This window comes from Macaca fascicularis, chromosome 4, assembly GCF_037993035.2.
Source record: "Macaca fascicularis isolate 582-1 chromosome 4, T2T-MFA8v1.1".
NCBI classification, from domain to species: domain Eukaryota; kingdom Metazoa; phylum Chordata; class Mammalia; order Primates; family Cercopithecidae; genus Macaca; species Macaca fascicularis.
In genome coordinates this window covers 129,303,804-129,321,061 of record NC_088378.1, presented here as the reverse complement: position 1 = coordinate 129,321,061, position 17,258 = coordinate 129,303,804, and the positions used below count along the sequence as shown (strand labels likewise).

The window sequence follows — 17,258 nt, the reverse complement described above, 5'->3', positions numbered from 1 at the left end:
CAACTTGCTAGGGCCTAAGTAGAAGTCATTGTAAGGAGCAACGTCAGGTTTTGCCAAGAGTAGGGCTGAGAATAGTGCTCTTTGGCATGAAGTGTGGGCATGGATAGCATTCTGAAGCTTGGCCTATCCGTTAAGCATCTCTTTCCTACAGCCTAAACTTCTAGACACCCGACCTCATGTAGATGAGCAGGAGTCCGATGATTCTAGAGAGTTGATGCAAGTAAACCTTGCTTTATGTCCAGAAAAAATAAACAGAGATACATCAAATATTTTACAGTTAATCATATTTTGATTGTGCCGGTTGTTCTGTTTTTAAAGATAGCCCTTTCCAAAAGATCCTCTCTTACATAAAGGAAGTAATCAGCCCTTTGGCTCCTTTTTTATTTTTGTTTGTATTATTATTGTTTTTTGGAGACAGTTTCACTCTTGTTGCCCAGGCTGGAGTGCAATGGCGCGATCTCGGTTCACTGCAACCTCTGACTCCTGGGTTCAAGCAATTCTCCTGCCTCAGCCTCCCGAGTAGCTGGGATTACAGGCGTGTGCCACCACACCCGTCTAATTTTTTGTATTTTTAGTAGAGACAGGGTTTCTCCATGTTGGTCAGGCTGGTCCCAAACTCCTGACCTCAGGTGATCTGCCCACCTCGGCCTCCCGAAGTGCTGGGATTGCAGGAGTGAGCCACTGCGCCCGGCCCTTTGGCTCCTTTACACAGGAATATCTGCAATTCAGAGATCACTTATGGTTCTCTTAGGAATATATTATTCAATTTCTTAAAATATCTTCCAATTATGCTTTGCTATGTCAACATGAACTCTCATTCACATTCCTAGAGCACATCTCAGCTCGCTGACGGTGGCTGAGGATGGTAGATAGCGACTAAATGGAATTCAGGATTTACACACATGTTCTGTCTCTGCCAAATGCACACATGGATGAGCATACCTGGAGGACTGGCGAGGTAACTCATTGAACACACAGTTACTTGCTATAAATTGCTGTGTACGTGTGGGCGATAGTGAGAGGATTCCCAATATTGATAGGGCTCTTCTCAATGCTGGAATTGAATCTGTTCCAAGGCCCCCATATGTCTTTCTAGGTATTAAATTCCTTGGCTGGAAGGAATCATGTGCAGCCATCTTTATATACTCTTCTCTGCCATGTATAATACAGTATGGAATAATGCTTGGTACATGGTGACTCATGAGGATTGACTGACTGAATAAAAGTAGGAAAAAAACTTCCGATAGGCTTCCTGAAATAGACTTTAAATTTACAACACTGGCTAAGTCACACAGTTTCTAGAGGAATAGCTATTTTATTTGGTATAGGTTGTCTAAAGTAAACAGCTAAAATTAAAGTCAAAAACTAAAAGAGGCCAGGCTCAGTGGCTCACACCTGTAATCCCAGCACTTTGGGAGGCCGAGGCGGGTGGATTACGAGGTCAGAAGATCGAGACCACCCTGGCTAACACGGTGAAACCCATCTCTACTAAAAACACACACACATACACACACACAAAATTAGCCGGTGTGGTGGCACGTGCCTATAGTCCCAGCTACTTGGGAAGCTGAGGCAAGAGAATCCCTTGAACTCGGGAGGTGGAGGTTGCAGTCAGCTGAGATGGTGCCATTGCACTCCAGCCTGGGCAATAGTGAGACTCCGTTTCAAAAAGAAAAAAAAAATCCAAAAGAGGCTGGGTGCAGTGGCTCATGCCTGTAATCCTAGCACTTCAGGAGGTCAAGGCAGAAGGATTGCTTGAAGCCAGGAGATCAACATCAGCCTGGCCAACATAGTGAGACCCCATCTCTATGAATTTAAAAACAACAACAACCCCCCTCGACCCTCCCACCCTCCAAAAGAATCTAGATCAAGGTCTTGAATAGGCATTCCCCACTTAAAGCAAATTTATTTTTGTAAAATTCTGTAAACTTCTGTATGAAATCCAGAATTTCAGTTCTTCTGTAGTTTTCTGTTGACCACAAAAAAGTAAACATACATCACGCCTGTAATCCCATCACTTTGGGAGGCCGAGGCGGGTGGATCCCGAGGTCAGGAGATCAAGACCATCCTGGCTAACAAGGTGAAACCCCGTCTCTACTAAAAATACAAAAAATTAGCTAGGCGTGGTGGTGGGTGCCTGTAGTCCCAGCTGTTTGGGAGGCTGAGACAGGAGAATGGCGTAAACCCGGGAGGCGGAGCTTGCAGTGAGCTGAGATTGCGCCACTGCACTCCAGCCTGGGCGACAGTGAGAGTCTTGGGGGGCGGAAAAAAAAGTAAACACACAGCCAGGTGCAGTGGCTCACACCTGTAATCCTAGCACTTTGGGAGGCCGAGGCAGGCCTTGGACAGATCGCTTGAGGCCAGGAGTTTGAGACCAGCCTGGCTAACATGGCGAAACCTCGCCTCTACTAAAAATACAAAAATTAGCCAGGTGTGGTGATGCATGACCTGTGTAATCCCAACGACTTGGGAGGCTGACCTGTGAGAACTGCTTGAACCCAGGAGTAGAGGCTTCAGTGAGCCAAGATCGTGCCACTCACTCCAGGCTGGGGAACAAAGCAAGACTCTGTCTCAAAAAAAAAAAGTAAACATACTTACTCAAATTTGAAAATGCAGATTTAAAATGCAAATAAATTGGGGTGGACTTAGAGGAGGCTGACCCGTGAGAATTGCTTGAACCTAGAAGTGGAGGCTTCAGGGCTTCAGTGAGCCCAGATCATGCCACTGCACTCTAGGCTGGGGAACAAAGCAAGACTGTCTCAAAAAAAAAAAAAAAAAAAAAAAAAAAGTAAACATACTTACTCAAATTTGGAAATGCAGATTTAAAATGCAAATAAATCGGGGTGGACTTAGACTTTGTGGAGGATTTAGTGTAAGACACCTGTGTGTCACAGTGCGCTCCCTTGAATCGCAGTTTGAGTCATAAGGTTTAGAGACCACCAAGTCCCCAAGTGGTTCATCCACTGCTTGAATAGCAGAAATGTATGTCTTGGTCTCCGGAGATGGGGGACACTTTAATAATGAGCATTAAATTTGATCAGCAGAGTTAAACTTGTCGTCTACAGAAACCAATTAACAGGTAAACTAGCATTTATCCAGCATTGAGAAGTCATTGCAGTGGCTAGAAAGAAGAAATATTTAAGCCAAACGAAACGCAAAAAGATAATATTTTATTTTCAGAGCAGCTGATGCAATATTGAATCAGGTTTTCACAAATAAATATGACAGTGTCTATTTGGTTACATCTCCATTTGATGAATGCCCGTCTATAGGAACTGTAATAACTTTCTGAGAAGGCTAATGATTAGAATGTGTTAAATAAAATTTCCCTGGTTCCCTTTCTGAAGAAGCATTGTGACAATTAAAAAAAAAACAAAAAAAAGCTTATCACTTGGAGGGGAAACAACCTAGAATGCCCCAGTTTCTTTCTTTCTTTTTTTTTTTTAAGGAATGCACCTTTTTAGGACAAGTCTATAAAACATCTTTATTTATTTGTTACATATGATGTTTAAATATAACTTTGCTTTCAAGCTTCAAACTTTTTTAAACCCCTGGTAAAATAAGACTTTTGGTTCACCTTAACAAAAACTGACCTAGGAAGAAACATTTTTAGCAAAATGTTATTATAAAATTCACTAGAAAATACTGTCCTCTTTTTGCCAAAATGTTACATAAAATCCTTATTAAAAATACACACATTACAAAAGAAAAATTATGAATATGCTATACATAGTGCTTTAATATGGACCAAGGGACTTGCATTCCAGGAAAATACAGTTAAGCACACTAGATATTATGATGTCAACTTATAATAGTGCAAACCTGAATAAATTACATCCTGATATGGAAGGCATGCAATTCATCTGCTGAGAATAGAACATAACGAAGCCAGAACAGGAAGCAATCACAACCACTATTTAAAAATGTTTTCCTTTTTATTACATTAATTTTTTTCAAAAATACTTTTCTTTACAATAGAACTCCTAGAAAATATTTACAACCTTCCTCTAATAAAATATAACAGCAGTTAAATATATTTGAAAATAAGATGGGTTTTTCCATAAAATATATCTGTTAACTTTTTATATACAAGCTTTCTCAAAGAGGTCTAAATTCACTAATGAAAAACCATCTGATAGTAAACAGTAACCGAGTTGAGACATTAACCATTAGGAAGAAAAGTTCTTTGGGGTGGGGTAAGGGGAGAAGCTAAAACACAACACACACATGCAGGCAGAATTATTTCAGAAAAAAAAAAAAAAGTGCAACATTGTCCTAGGAAGTCCATTCTTTAAGTTGATAGTCAAGAAATACTAATTCAGGAATTTGAACTGTCTCGTTATGGAGGAGTTCTTTGGTTGTTTCAAGTCAAAAATCCTTATGCTATACTGCACGGAAAGTTAAAAGTAAGCTGTGCATTCTATTTTTGCCATGGCAACTGAGTTTATTTTTTAATGTTTAAAACTGGAACAGCTGGGCAAATCTCTAAACAGAGGCAATACATTTGCTTTATAAACACTTTTCTGGATGTTTGCTCCACAGACCCAATAGCAGCACCCTTCTAGGCTCACCCTCAGACACTAAGTGGAGGGCAGTAGTCCCCGGGAGAGACGATCAGCCAAGGATATGACAGCTGTAATGGCTCGGCCACAAAGTTGATGCACACTGCCCAGGCAGTTCTTGACTCACGACTGCTTGGATAAAACAGGGTAGCATAACCTTTCTGAAATGGCAGCAAATGAAACTTTTTTTTCCTCTCTAAACAAAAGATGTAGGAAAACGCCAAGACCTCTTCTTTGAAAATAGGATGGAAAAGAATTTTAGTTTTTCTTCTGTTCATGACTTTCCTGAAGTTCAGAGACCACTGCCTGTGTGGGGCTGCTGTGGCTCACAGCCGGTTCCCCGCCATGAGTGTGTGCTAAACGCTTTTGCAGAGTCAAAGACGTCAGGTCCTACTCTCATGCTTCTGCTGATATTCTCTCTCATGTCAAGCTATGAATGTGTCAGCAAAGTGGCCCAGCGTGATAGGCACATTTATGTGGAGCTGGGAACCAGCATACCTGGGGTGGGCGATGCCTGAAAACACCGGCCCAGGAAATCACGCTGCATTAACTCCGAAAGGGGAGTTGTGTGAAGCAGGATCCTCTCTGTACTGGGGCTGTGTCCCAGCCTGACTTTTGCCCTAACGGTGGGATGGGTCAGTCTGACTCAGTTCAGAAGCCTGGGGCTGAATGGCATTTTTGAAGGATTACAGGTTTATTACCTTCAAGTACAAACAGCAACCCTGCTGACAGGGACAGGAGGAAGCAGAGCAAAGTCATGAAGGTTGGAGAAGTCTAGAAGTACTTTGGTAAGTGACTTGTAATGAATACATTCATTGTTTGAATGCAAACATTATAGCTAAGGTGTATCCGAAGCCATACTGGTTGGCCTTCAATGCTATTTGTCTTGTATTTGCTATCATATGTGTTAGAAAACTATTTCTTATAGCTAACATCAAGGTAAACTTCAGTCCAGCGGATGTGAATTATAGCAAAATCCCAGTGAATGCGGTTTCACAGTACTTCCAAGTGGCATAAAGTAATTTCAGAACTCCACTAATCATTAACAGTGTTGCAAAAAAGAATAGGCTTTTCTGATTTGTTTTTTGGGCAATAGAACACTTTCTGGCATTCTAGGTACTTCAATATGTGTCCTTCAATCACCCTAAAGTGAAAGCAGTCCTGGCAACTTAATATTTGCCTCCAGATGGGTCTCCAGTCAGTTCATGCTGAAACACAGTTCTGCGACCCACAACTTGGAGCTGACCAGCCCCCAGGGAACACAGAAGAGGACAGGACGCACCTGCTGTAGAAAACCAGGTCCTCAGTAAACACTGCTGGGAATGAAAGCCTAAAATTATACAGTACTCCATTCCTGCAAACGGCCCAAAGGATGACAGGCAACACAGGGGAAACCTATTTTCACATTTGGTCATCTCCTCACATGTCGCGTGTGCTGGAGGAGAGCTGTGTAACAGCAGGGCTTGCTTTGCCCCTGGAGAGCTGCCCCTAGCATAGTATCTCCAGGCGAAGATGCCATGCTTACTGCAAACTACGGAATGAGGTCAGAACAGAATCAAAGTAACGCTTGATGGGAAAAGTTGGCCCCAAGACCCCAGTACTAAGAGGGTCGCCTGCCTCTCACACACACACACTCACAGCAAGCTTTGGGATAAAAGGCAACCGGGATGGTTGACATCTGAATGCAATGAAACATGAAGGTCAGCTTCAGTCCCTACCAGGAATGATTTCATGAGAAGGTAGCCCAGATGAAACACCTCTTAAAGATAGTTGTGCCAATTATTTATTCCCCCAACCCCCCACAAAAACAATTTTTTTTTTAAATAAAAGGAAAAGAAATGGGATTTTTTTTTCTAAACCTGAATAAAATGACCACTTTTAAAACAGGTAGTTTAAAAGGGTTACAAAACAAGCAGGCAGTCCAGGTTTCCTGATTAATGAAGACGGAGGCCGTGGGTTTTCACTGTCTTTAAGTGACACACAGGGCTTTATAGTTCTGCGTCACCCTGAAGCAAGACTGAATCTTGATCATCCAAGAGAAGATCGGTGTCCACGACTTCAGCCTCTTCCATGACACCTCCCAACTGCTGGACGACGTCGTCGTCGAGGATGTCCACGTCCTTGATGGGTTTTATCAGACTCAGCTGGTCCAGGGGCAGCAGCCCTGGCGCCCCCACGGGCCCCGTAGTCCTCTCGATCGTGGCTGCCATCTCAGCTGCAAAAGCCGCCTTCTGAGCCTTTTGCCTCTGCTGTTCCTCCTGCTGCCTGTGAGTTTTCATGTGCGCATTTCGGCTTTTGATCTTGAAGAAGACTCTAAAAATAAAGAAAGAGAGGTGTGTAGAATTTAGGAGATCTGAGTTCTTGGAAATCCGGGTGTCCTAGGGGGAATAGGGGTGCGTGGTCTGACAAGTCCCTGGCTGCTCAGCTTCTAGGACCTCCTTCCCCTGTGACCTGTCACCTCCCTTCCTTCCTCTCCAAGCATTACAAGGAAAGGGATGGGGCAGAACACACTGACTGTGCCTCAGGCTTCCTTCCTGTGACAATGGAGGAGGAATTCTCAAAGGCCTCCTGTCCACCTGGAGTCTGGAGCACAGGCCCTTTCTCCGCCTTCAGCCTCCTCCTTCTCCTCATCACTGACCATGCCCTCTCCACTGGAGAAGCTTCTAAATAATGCTAACAAGCCCTGATAGTCCCCATCATGAAACAACCCACCATCTGCCTCTGGCCTCTGTCCCTGTTCCTCCACAGTAGAAAGTTGTTGGTGTTTTTTTTTTTTTTTAATAGACACAGGGTGTGTCTCTGTTGCCCAGGCTGGAGTGCAGTGGTGTGATCACAGCTCACTATAACCTTGAACTCCTGGGCTCAAGTGAGGTGGGACTCCAAGGCTCCCACCTCAGCCTCTTGATTAGCTAGGACTACAGGCACACACCACCACGCCTGGTTAATTTTTAAATATTTTGTAGAGAAGGAGTCTTGCTATGTTGCCCACACTGGCCTCGAACTCCTGGCCTCAAGTGATCCTCCTACCTTGGCCTCCCAAAGTGTTGTGATTACACGTGTGAACCACTGCGCCCAACCCACGGTCAAAATTCTCGACAGATCTGCCCACATGCATTTGGTGGATCTCTTTTTTCTCTCCTCCTTCCTCTCCAAGTGGACTGTTGTCCCCTCCTTGTCAACCCAATTGCTCTTCTCGATGTCATCGGTAACTCTGTGTGGCCAAATTCAGTGGCCCCTGTTTTTATTGTACTTGACTTCTGAGCTGCATCTACTACTCCCTTTCACTTAAGGCCCCTGCTTTGTGGCCAAGATATTACCATAATGGCTATATATCCTACAACACAGGACACCCCCTCTTCCCCAAGCAAGGAATTAGCAGACTCGAAATGCCAATAGTGCTGAGGTTGAGAAACCCTGGGATAAAAGGATACATTGCTGGGGATAATTCTTCAGATGAGAGGTCTGCAAACTATGGTCAGTGGGCCAAATCCTGACTGTTTTTGGGAATCAGTTTTATTGGCACATAGCCATGTCTATGTAATGTTGATGGCCGCTTCTGTGTTGCAGTGGCAAAGCTGAGCAGTTATGATAAAGACAGTAAACGGCCCACAAAGCCTCAAATATTAACTATCTGGACCTTTTTCAGAAGAAGTGTGTCCAGGAGTGAGACTGTTTATGGACAGGGCGTGGCATAATACTCTTTAGTCACTCCTGAGCTCATGAAGGAAAAAAAAAAAAAATCACAAAACACCTGGTTTCTAAGGCCTGAGTCCAACAGGGCTGATAAATCACAATTCTACCTGGACACACTGAAAATGGTTCCATGTAACAAACATAATTTCAGCAGCTCTAAGAGGTATTTTGTGAACATTTGCCTAATGTTATTCTGAGTTAGGAAAAGCCACATAAACCATTTGTATTTTCCAGAAAGTCATAACTGGATTTCTGGTGGAAAAAAGTTCCCCAGCAACCTAAGACTCCAAAAAACCATTTAATAGATGCCACTGAGACATGGCCGGGAAACACGAAATGCTGACTTTTGTTAGTTAAATCATCCTCTGTCTCCACCTGGTGGAATGTAGCGTTGTAGCCTGTTTGAGCCTAATGAGTGGGAGGTGCTGGCTCCTCTCGGGAAAACTGGTAAGACCCTGATACCCTGATGCTGCCACTCCAGGACAAATAAGTAAGAGATCACTGAGAGTCAGCTGAGGGTGGTTCCATCATTATTTCTATTAAAAAAGCCTTAAGATCAATCCAGGGGCCCATTTCTCCCATGGTGCACCAGTATGTGGTGGGTGGTGATGTGAAAATGACATCATGGCCAGCTTGGAAGGACGGCAGGGTGTGGAGGAGACCCACACTGAATCCCACCTCTCCCATCCCTGTGCTTCACAGGAGGAAGGGATCTGCTAGTTCCAGTTCACTTTGGTGGGTGCTGCCAAGCTGGGCTTAATCAGAGGCAGCATGGCATAGAGCCAGGAGCACAAGGCCAGGCCTGCCCGCCTGATTTGAATCCCCACTAGGCTGCTCGCTGTGAACTGCAACAGGGGCTTCACCTTTCTGTGCCTCAGTTTCTGCCTGTAAAAAAAGAAGCTCCTAAAAGTACCCGCCTCACAGGGCTAAAGATTAATCAGTACATGTGCTATGGGTTGAATGTGTCCCCCAAACAGCACACGTTGAAAACTGAATCCCTAATGCAGCTGTGTTGGAAGGTGTGGCCTAATGGGAGGCGTTTCAGTGATGAGGGCCTCACCCTCATGAGTGGATTCATGCCGATTATTATAGGGTATGAGGCTGCAAGTTCAACCTTTTGCTCTCTCTCCCCTCTCTTTGCCCTTCCACAATGGGATGACTTAGCAAGAAGGCCCTTGCTGGATGCAGGCCCCTTGACCTTCAACTTCCCAGCCTCCAGAACTATAAGAAATAAATTTCTTTTCTTTATAAATTATCCAGTCAGTGATATTCTGTTGTAGCAACACAAAACAGACTAAAACATGTAAAAAATCCTTTAAAACAGTGCCAGGCACATAGTGAGTACCTGATAAACAGCAGTTACTATTAAGTTGCCTGCTCTACTCTATGAGGTCCCACCTGGCCTTGCTTATGTAACTGTGGATGTTTTCCTGGTAGAGTTTCAGAAACCACCTGGGCAGCATCTCTCCCAGGTAACACTCCTCTTCATGCTTGAGGCACTAGGAATTATGGGAAGAGGAACTCAGCAAGGCTCCTAAAGGATGTAATTCGTAACAATGTAGTACCCTTCCAGTCAGGTGGACTTATTGAGAAGTACACTGGAATTCTCTACTGGAGGCTGTGGGAGGGAATCACCCATCTTACTACCAATGGCATTTTCTACCTAAAGCAAAAAACAAAGTAAACCAAAAGGACAGAGCAGTGGTCAGGAGCCCAGGTCTGCATTCGGACAAAACTGGGTTCAAATCTCAGTTCTGCTCTTTACTGGCAGTGTGACTTAGGGCAAGTCATTTTACCTAATTTTTAAACTCTTATTTGTAAAACAAGTATAAAAAAACAGTATCTGTATCACATGGAGTTTCTATGTGAGGATTAAATGAGCTCATACACATAAAGCATGTACCAAAATAAGTGCTCAGTAAATGTTAGCTATTATAATTACTATCTCATGTTACTTTAGTTGTTGGTGTTGTTGTTTTTTTAATTATACCTAAAAGGGGAGGATAACAAATATGTTTTATTTCATGTGTCAACTCTGATTAATTGATTGTGCAGCTTGAAGCACGACAATGAAAAGTATTTGAGGCTTTGTCTTAAAGTGATAGCAAAGAGTGTGGTGATTGATTAGTGATGTCTGCCCTAGGCACAGAAGTAAGCGAAGGTGGTAGGAATACCCTGTATGAGCCATCTGTGTTATAGAGAGTTCCTGATTAGGTGTTCTAGAGCCATTCTCAAATCATTCAGTGGGGATGCAAACAGAGTAATGCTAGTGAACATAGATTGGGTGTGAAGGGAAGGAGTGGGAACCAGAGTCCCGCCTGCCATTCCTGGGAAAGAGGGAAGTTTTGTAACTTAGAGGTTCACTCTCTGAAGATATCCATCCTTACAAGGCTCTAAGGTAACAGAATGGCCATATTCTGAGTCTGCGACAAGGCCTACATACCCATCCCAAAGATGGTATGAAGAAGAATTTTGAATTCTAAGTTCTTTTTTCTGATTGAAGAAACCTTAGGCCATCCTGGCCCAGTCCCCATACAGCAACTATCCTCATGAACTCAGATCCAGTCCCTGGTCCCCTGCACCTACTTGCCACACTCCTTGCAGGGGAAGATGGTGGTGGGGTCTGTCTCGCCGCTGGTGGTGCTGTGAGAGGGTGAGCTCTTCACCGAACAGTACCCACTCTGGGTGCCACCAGGCTTCTGCTTCCCAGAGGGGACGGCACCTCGGGCCTTGGTCACCTGGTTGGTGCCCCCGTGGATGCGGGCATGGCCATTCAGTGCCTGTCGGGAGCTGAACACCTGGGGAAGAAAGGGAGTGACATGACATCTACAGTCCTGAAAAGGAAATTAGGGTTATTAGTTACTCAGTGGTAAACATGGAATACTTGAAACTGTCTTAATGACAGGGCACAAGGGTTTTATATAAGCACACTTTGGGCATATGCTACAAAAGGTAAAGATCAAATACCACAACCACAAATGCTGTGCCAATCAAAACCTCATCACTGCTACAATCAGAAGAGAAGAAGCGATGTGGCACAGGATGAACAACAAAGCTACTGTCTAGAAGTCAAGACGTCAGGGGTTTGGACCCAGCTCTACTGTAACTAAAGCTGCTGGGCGATTTCCCTTCTTTATACTTTATTTTTTTCCATCTGAAAAATGAGGGGGCTGGACCAGCTTTCAAATTTTTTTAAAGCCGATAATTACCTCCTTCTCTCCCTCCCATTTTTCTTCCTTCCTTCCTCTTTTCCTCCCTCCTTTTTTTTTTTTTTTTTTTTAAGAAATCAGGTCTTACTCAAAAAACTGAGGCTCAAGTTAAAAGCAGAGGTGCTCTGGCTAGAATGGAGACAGCGCCCCAGAATTGGGCCTGTTTGCTCAGCTCTATCTACCCCCAGGAAGCCCTAGTACCCTAAGGAACCCAGTTTGAAAGACAATGATTAGGTTTTCTGACATATTCTACGTTATATATAGTCTTAATCAGTAGCCCATTGTTGAATCAATATTTAAGACCCCCAAATTTTAATACAGAATGATAAAAACAGGAAGGATCTGGGCAGAATTTTAAGATACTGCCATAAAGCTGGGTTTCTTAACATCAGCACTACTATCATTTTGGGTTGGATAATTATTTGGTGTGATGGGTGGGGGGTTCTGTTGTACAGGATGTTTAGCAACATCTTTGGTCAGACATTGCTTGCCAAATGTTCTTGGGGAATAAATCATGCCCAGTTCAGAACCACCGCTATAAAGGGATGTAAATCCATATCCCTGAATCCCAAGAGTCCTGGCTCCCAGCCTGTTAAACTCATCAGCTAAGGGGAGTACCTACTGGGCTGTCTAGCTGTAGTAGTTGCTGTGTTAAGTTTATGAGCTCTGTGTTTTGTTTGTTTGCTTTTTTGTTTTTGTTTTCAGATGGAGTCTCACTCTGTCTCCAGGCTGGAGTGCAGTGGCATGATCTCAGTTCACCGCAACCTACGCCTCCTGGGTTCAAGCGATTCTCCTGCCTCAGCCTCCTGAGTAGTTGGGACTACAGGCGCGCGCCACCACGCCCAGCTAATTTTTGTATTTTTAGTAGAGACGGGGTTTCACCATATTCGCCAGGATGGTCTTGATCTTTTGACCTTGTGATCTGCCCACCTTGGCCTCCCAAAGTGCTGGGATTACAGGTGTGAGCCACTGCGCCCGGTCAAGCTCTGTTTATTTTCTTACGTAGGAAAAAACCTATTGCTGACTTGGCAACCAAAGCCTCCATCGTTAGGCAAGGAATAAAATAAAACCAGCATGCTTTCCACTGTGATTTTTAAAAGTCATTAAAAAATATCTTCTTTTTTATGTAAAGAAAAATTGGAACAGAAAAATATCTACCTTGCTGAGCATTTGATTGGAAAAAGTAAAAGATAACTTCCCATTTGGTACACAACTTACTGTACATAGAGCTATGATTTGAGGAGGCATCTGATTTCTGAACAAATTCACCAAGAAATACCATCACTTAAAGTCATTATCGTAATCATGCTGCACCGAACACTCTATACAAAACGGCCAGGTCATTAAACATCAAAGATGGAAAACAAGTCAGCAATTTCTTCTGTTCTCTCTAAAGTGAATGCAAAATGTATATATCTTTGTTTTTTTAAAAAACAATTTCATTTTTTTAAATCATTTGATTTTTTTAAATCATTTGATTTTTTAAATCAAATGAATTTCTGCTTTAGGATCTAAATATCTTGAAGACTGTTGCTTTCTCCATCTGAGCGACAGGCTTAATAAGCAGCATTCAGTGCACTCTGGAGAACAGCGCCGTCCTATGTCATGTACGAGCAAAGAAAAGCATACTGACTTGAGGAAAACGGGCTTCCTGTGGAAGGGGCAACATTATTTTGAGGGGTAATCCCTCTAGAACTTGCCTATACAGGTGTGCCTGGCCTTAAGAAATCTGATTTGGAAAAAGCTCACCAATTCAGACTAGTGGGGGACCAGTGGGAGATTGAGAAATAACCTTTAAAAATATCCGTTAAAATACACATGGAGCCTTAGACGAGGCCAGCACAGACACCATAAGGTCTTTCTTTAGTGCTAAGAATGACCAAATGGTGAACTTGTTTTATTTTAGCTAAATTATGCTTCCAATATTCTTGAAAAGTACTGGCCTCAGTACTTAACACACATTCCCTTTCAGCCTGTTTTTATGATTAATTTACTTTTAGTAAATCCTTTTTTCTCCACTATAGAGTACAAACATAAACTTTAGTTAAATCTTTGTAACAATATTCTCCATTTTAAATTAGTGACATTTCAATTAGTAACACTTTATGAAATGTGAAATGCAAAACCTTCTAACAGGTAAAAATTGCAGGAGGTGGGTCAAGTAATTATGTCATAAAAGGATGATCTTTGTCAGCAGGCTCTCCAAGTACATGTAAATGCATGTTGACAGGGCACAAGCTTGTGTGACACACAGCCCAGGGGAGTGCAGAGGCTCCAGGAAATGTGGAATTATGTTCTGGAGGCCAACACTCGCTGCAGAGCTTGGAATCACACACTTCTGGGCACAGGGGCCTTCTCCGTGTTCTCCAACACGCAGCATTGTGCTTGACACAGAACACACACTCTGTAAATACCTGTTGGCCAAATGAAGAAGAAAACAATGGCAACATGGAACACCCTCTGCCAAACTGTGATTGTTGGAAGAGCACTCTCGAAAATACAACATCTCTTAAAGCCAGGCACAGCTATATGGCCCTCGCTTGTCCCAGATCCCCAGACGACACAGACACACTTACAGCCCCACAGTTGGGCATTTCACAGATGAAGGAGCCTGAGGGCTGGCCCAGGGCCTGCAGGGGCGGCCCCTCCGTGGGAGCCAGGACGGGGACGGGTGGCGGCTCCGGGGACTTCGGCACCTCACTCTCTTCTTCTTTTGTGGATTTCCTATCTTCTTCCGGGTCCTCCTCCTCCTCCTCTAACTCTTCTTCTTCTTCACTTGTCTAGTGTTAAGGTAATAAAAGCAAGAGGGGAAAATCCCCAAATGGCATTCTTAGTGATGAACAGAACTCACAGATCAACAGAAGAGAGAGGGTCTGGATGCTGGCACTGTGCTCCTTTCTTTCTGCATAAGGAATGGTGGACAGAGCCTGCTAGGCGTCATCCCAGAAAGGGTGGTCTCAGGATGCTTAGGACTTTGAGGTCAAGGAAGTAAGTCCCCTGCCCCATTTTGGGACCCTCATCACTTATACAAAGATACGGTGAGGCAGAAAGGAGCAATTTCTACATGCAAGGATTCCCTGCCTTGTTCAAGACCATTAGATCTTAAAATGACTAAAACGCAGGCTGCACCCTGCCTGTGAGTAGCTCTGTCTCCTCACAGTGGTGAAGAGGGTTTTCCAGCAATACAATACCATGGAATCCCCCTTGGAGAGACACTAAAGAAGGACCTGTGCTGATTTGTTTTAGAGGCTTTTTAACACCACTCTGCAAGATGCTGGATTTGACCTGTGGCGGGCAGAAAGCACTTGACAGAAGGGGCGCTCCACTCTGGTCTTGTCAGAAAATAGAACGAAAGGAGAGAATATGGAAGGGGAAATTCCCTTTTATTTATCATGTGCTTTTCCTTTTGTCTCTGACCATGGGCTTAGAAAAAGCAGTGTATTCAATGTTTCTATTTATTCATTTTCCCCTACCAGAGGCATTTAATGAAAAAGAACAAGAAAAGGCTGGGCGCGGTGGCTCAAGCCTGTAATCCCAGCACTTTGGGAGGCCGAGACGGGAGGATCACTAGGTCAGGAGATCGAGACCATCCTGGCGAACATGGTGAAACCCCGTCTCTACTAAAAAATACAAAAAACTAGCCGGGCGAGGCGGCGGGCGCCTGTAGTCTCAGCTACTCGGGAGGCTGAGGCAGGAGAATGGCGTAAACCCGGGGGGCGGAGCTTGCAGTGAGCTGAGATCCGGCCACTGCACTCCAGCCCGGGCGACAGAGCCAGACTCCGTCTCAAAAGAAAAAAAAAAAAAAAAAAAAAAAAAAAAAAAAAGAAAAAGAACAAGAAAAACATTTCTTATGAATAATGATCTCCTCTGCTTCTATGGCCCCTCTCCCCACTTCAGAACAGCAGCCATGGGGAGAATTAAGCAGAAGGTCCCTGCTCTCCTCAAGATTAACAGAATAGTAAGTTACTGGAATAGCTTGGAGTGGGTGGCCTGGGTGTGCTGGGATGGAAGGGCGGGGATCCAGGAGGCTCTCATTCTCCCCTTGCTTAACTATATTCTGCTCTTTCCATCCTTCCCAGGGTAGGGGTGAGGGTTGCTGGCTCCTGCAGGCCCCGAAAGGGCTGAGGACCAATCAGCCTCATTTCAGCTTTCATTTTACAGTTTACAAAGTGCTTTCACATTTACCATGCCACCGAATAGGCTGCAAACAGTCCTCTCATTTTACAAACGAGGAAGGAAAAGGCATGTCCAGCTGCCCCTGACCTGGCAAGTCATTTGTCTCTGCCAGGCTCTCTGCATAACTCATCACTTAATGCACGTGGACTCCAGTCTACTCTACCCCGACAGTGATGGAACTCTGGGGAGTCTATGATTCTTAAAGCCCAGAAGCAAGACTTTCTAAGAAAGATACAGATTTCTGAAAGTAATGATACCCTAGGACCCAGAAAACACAAGCTTCCTCTCTGCAGTTTGGATTTGGGGTGTGTGTGTGTGCGAGAGAGAGAGAGACAATGCCAGTATGTGTGTGGCATTTAGTGGCCCCTCACTGTTTCAGTATTGTCCTTATTTAATATCACATACATGTACACTTGCGATGCAGTAGGAACAGGGTGTATTTAAGAAATGGCTCCAGTTTCCATTGGTAAACAGGATTAATTAGTAATGATCACATTTGTTAGAAGACCTCAGTGAACACTGATGTAGGCCTAGTACATTTGACAAAGTGGTTTATGATCTAAGCAGCCAGCCTCTTACTAGCATAGAATATACAGGTTGATTTCACTTAGGTGGTCTTATTCCTGTAGGACTCCACCATCTTTCTGTCCCAAAGAGTTTCAGGCAAAACATTGTTATGTCAAACTGGGACTTTGTGGCCTCAAACATTAAGTAGCCCATGGTCTACAGTTTGGCACTTAAAAATAATTACACACAACAAATGACAATGCCATTTGTTTCATGGTATTTGTATTTGTTATAATGACAGTTTTCTCACAATGCCATTGTTTGGCTTAAACATTCTTAGAAGAAATGTTCCATATAGCCACAACGTTATAAATTACACTGTACCATGATTATGTATGTCTCCAGAATTTAGATAGGTTTTATTTCAACTGGCAATCTATAAATCACAAAATGATTTATCATCAAGCCATATGGCTCACCAAAGTGACTAAGAGATACAAAGATACAAGAACAGAAATCTTAACATGTAGAACTTTGTATCAACAAGTTGGTCATTTTATGATATATTGTGAAACAAAACATTTAGTATATTCCAAAATTAGAAGGCGGGCAAATATGGGGGTGGGGAGGAGGCTATACATTTAACATGGTGCTCAGAACCTCGAGTGTCCACAGTAAGAGTTTCTTGAGGAGGATGATATTTTTATTTCTCAGACATGCAAATGGAATTCATATTATGAGAAATTGGTAAGTCAGAATACAAATGCTCAACAACCCAAATCTGCTCAAAGACACAAATTTGTGTGTAACAGTCGCTAATAATAATGATGATGATGATGACAATATTGAATGCCTGATGAAAATCATGCATTTCACACACACAAACATACACACACACACACACACACAATTTCTAGTTCTCATAACACTGTAAAATTTTTTCATTTTTAAACAAATGAGGAAATCGACCCAAGAAATATGTTTCTCAAGGTCACACAGCTGGTAAAAAAGTTTAACTGAGATTCAAAACCTGGCCTTATCTTATTCCAAAACTTCAACTTTCTTCACTCCTTGGTCTGGCTGCAAATGTCCACAGGTGCATATTTGTCTA

At 43.4% G+C, this 17,258-nt stretch overlaps 1 protein-coding gene across 38 annotated transcripts in view; it reads right to left on the bottom strand.

The window, feature by feature from the left end:
- Positions 1–3,150: 3,150 nt before the first annotated feature.
- The window catches only part of TRERF1 (transcriptional regulating factor 1), a 228,739-nt gene continuing 214,631 nt past the window's right edge, over positions 3,151–17,258 (bottom strand). For 22 of the 38 annotated variants that reach the window (XM_045390889.3, XM_074038056.1, XM_074038066.1 and 19 more), the window contains 3 exons: positions 14,041–14,244; positions 10,842–11,089; positions 3,151–6,875 (listed from right to left, as the gene is read on the bottom strand). In XM_045390889.3, coding sequence (XP_045246824.2) covers positions 6,551–6,875; positions 10,842–11,089; positions 14,041–14,244 — 777 coding nt within the window. In that variant the 3' untranslated portion in view covers positions 3,151–6,550. The remainder of the gene's footprint in view (positions 6,876–10,841; positions 11,090–14,040; positions 14,245–17,258) is intronic. The other 16 variants (XM_045390895.2, XM_045390896.2, XM_074038064.1 and 13 more) reach the window with 1 other exon arrangement.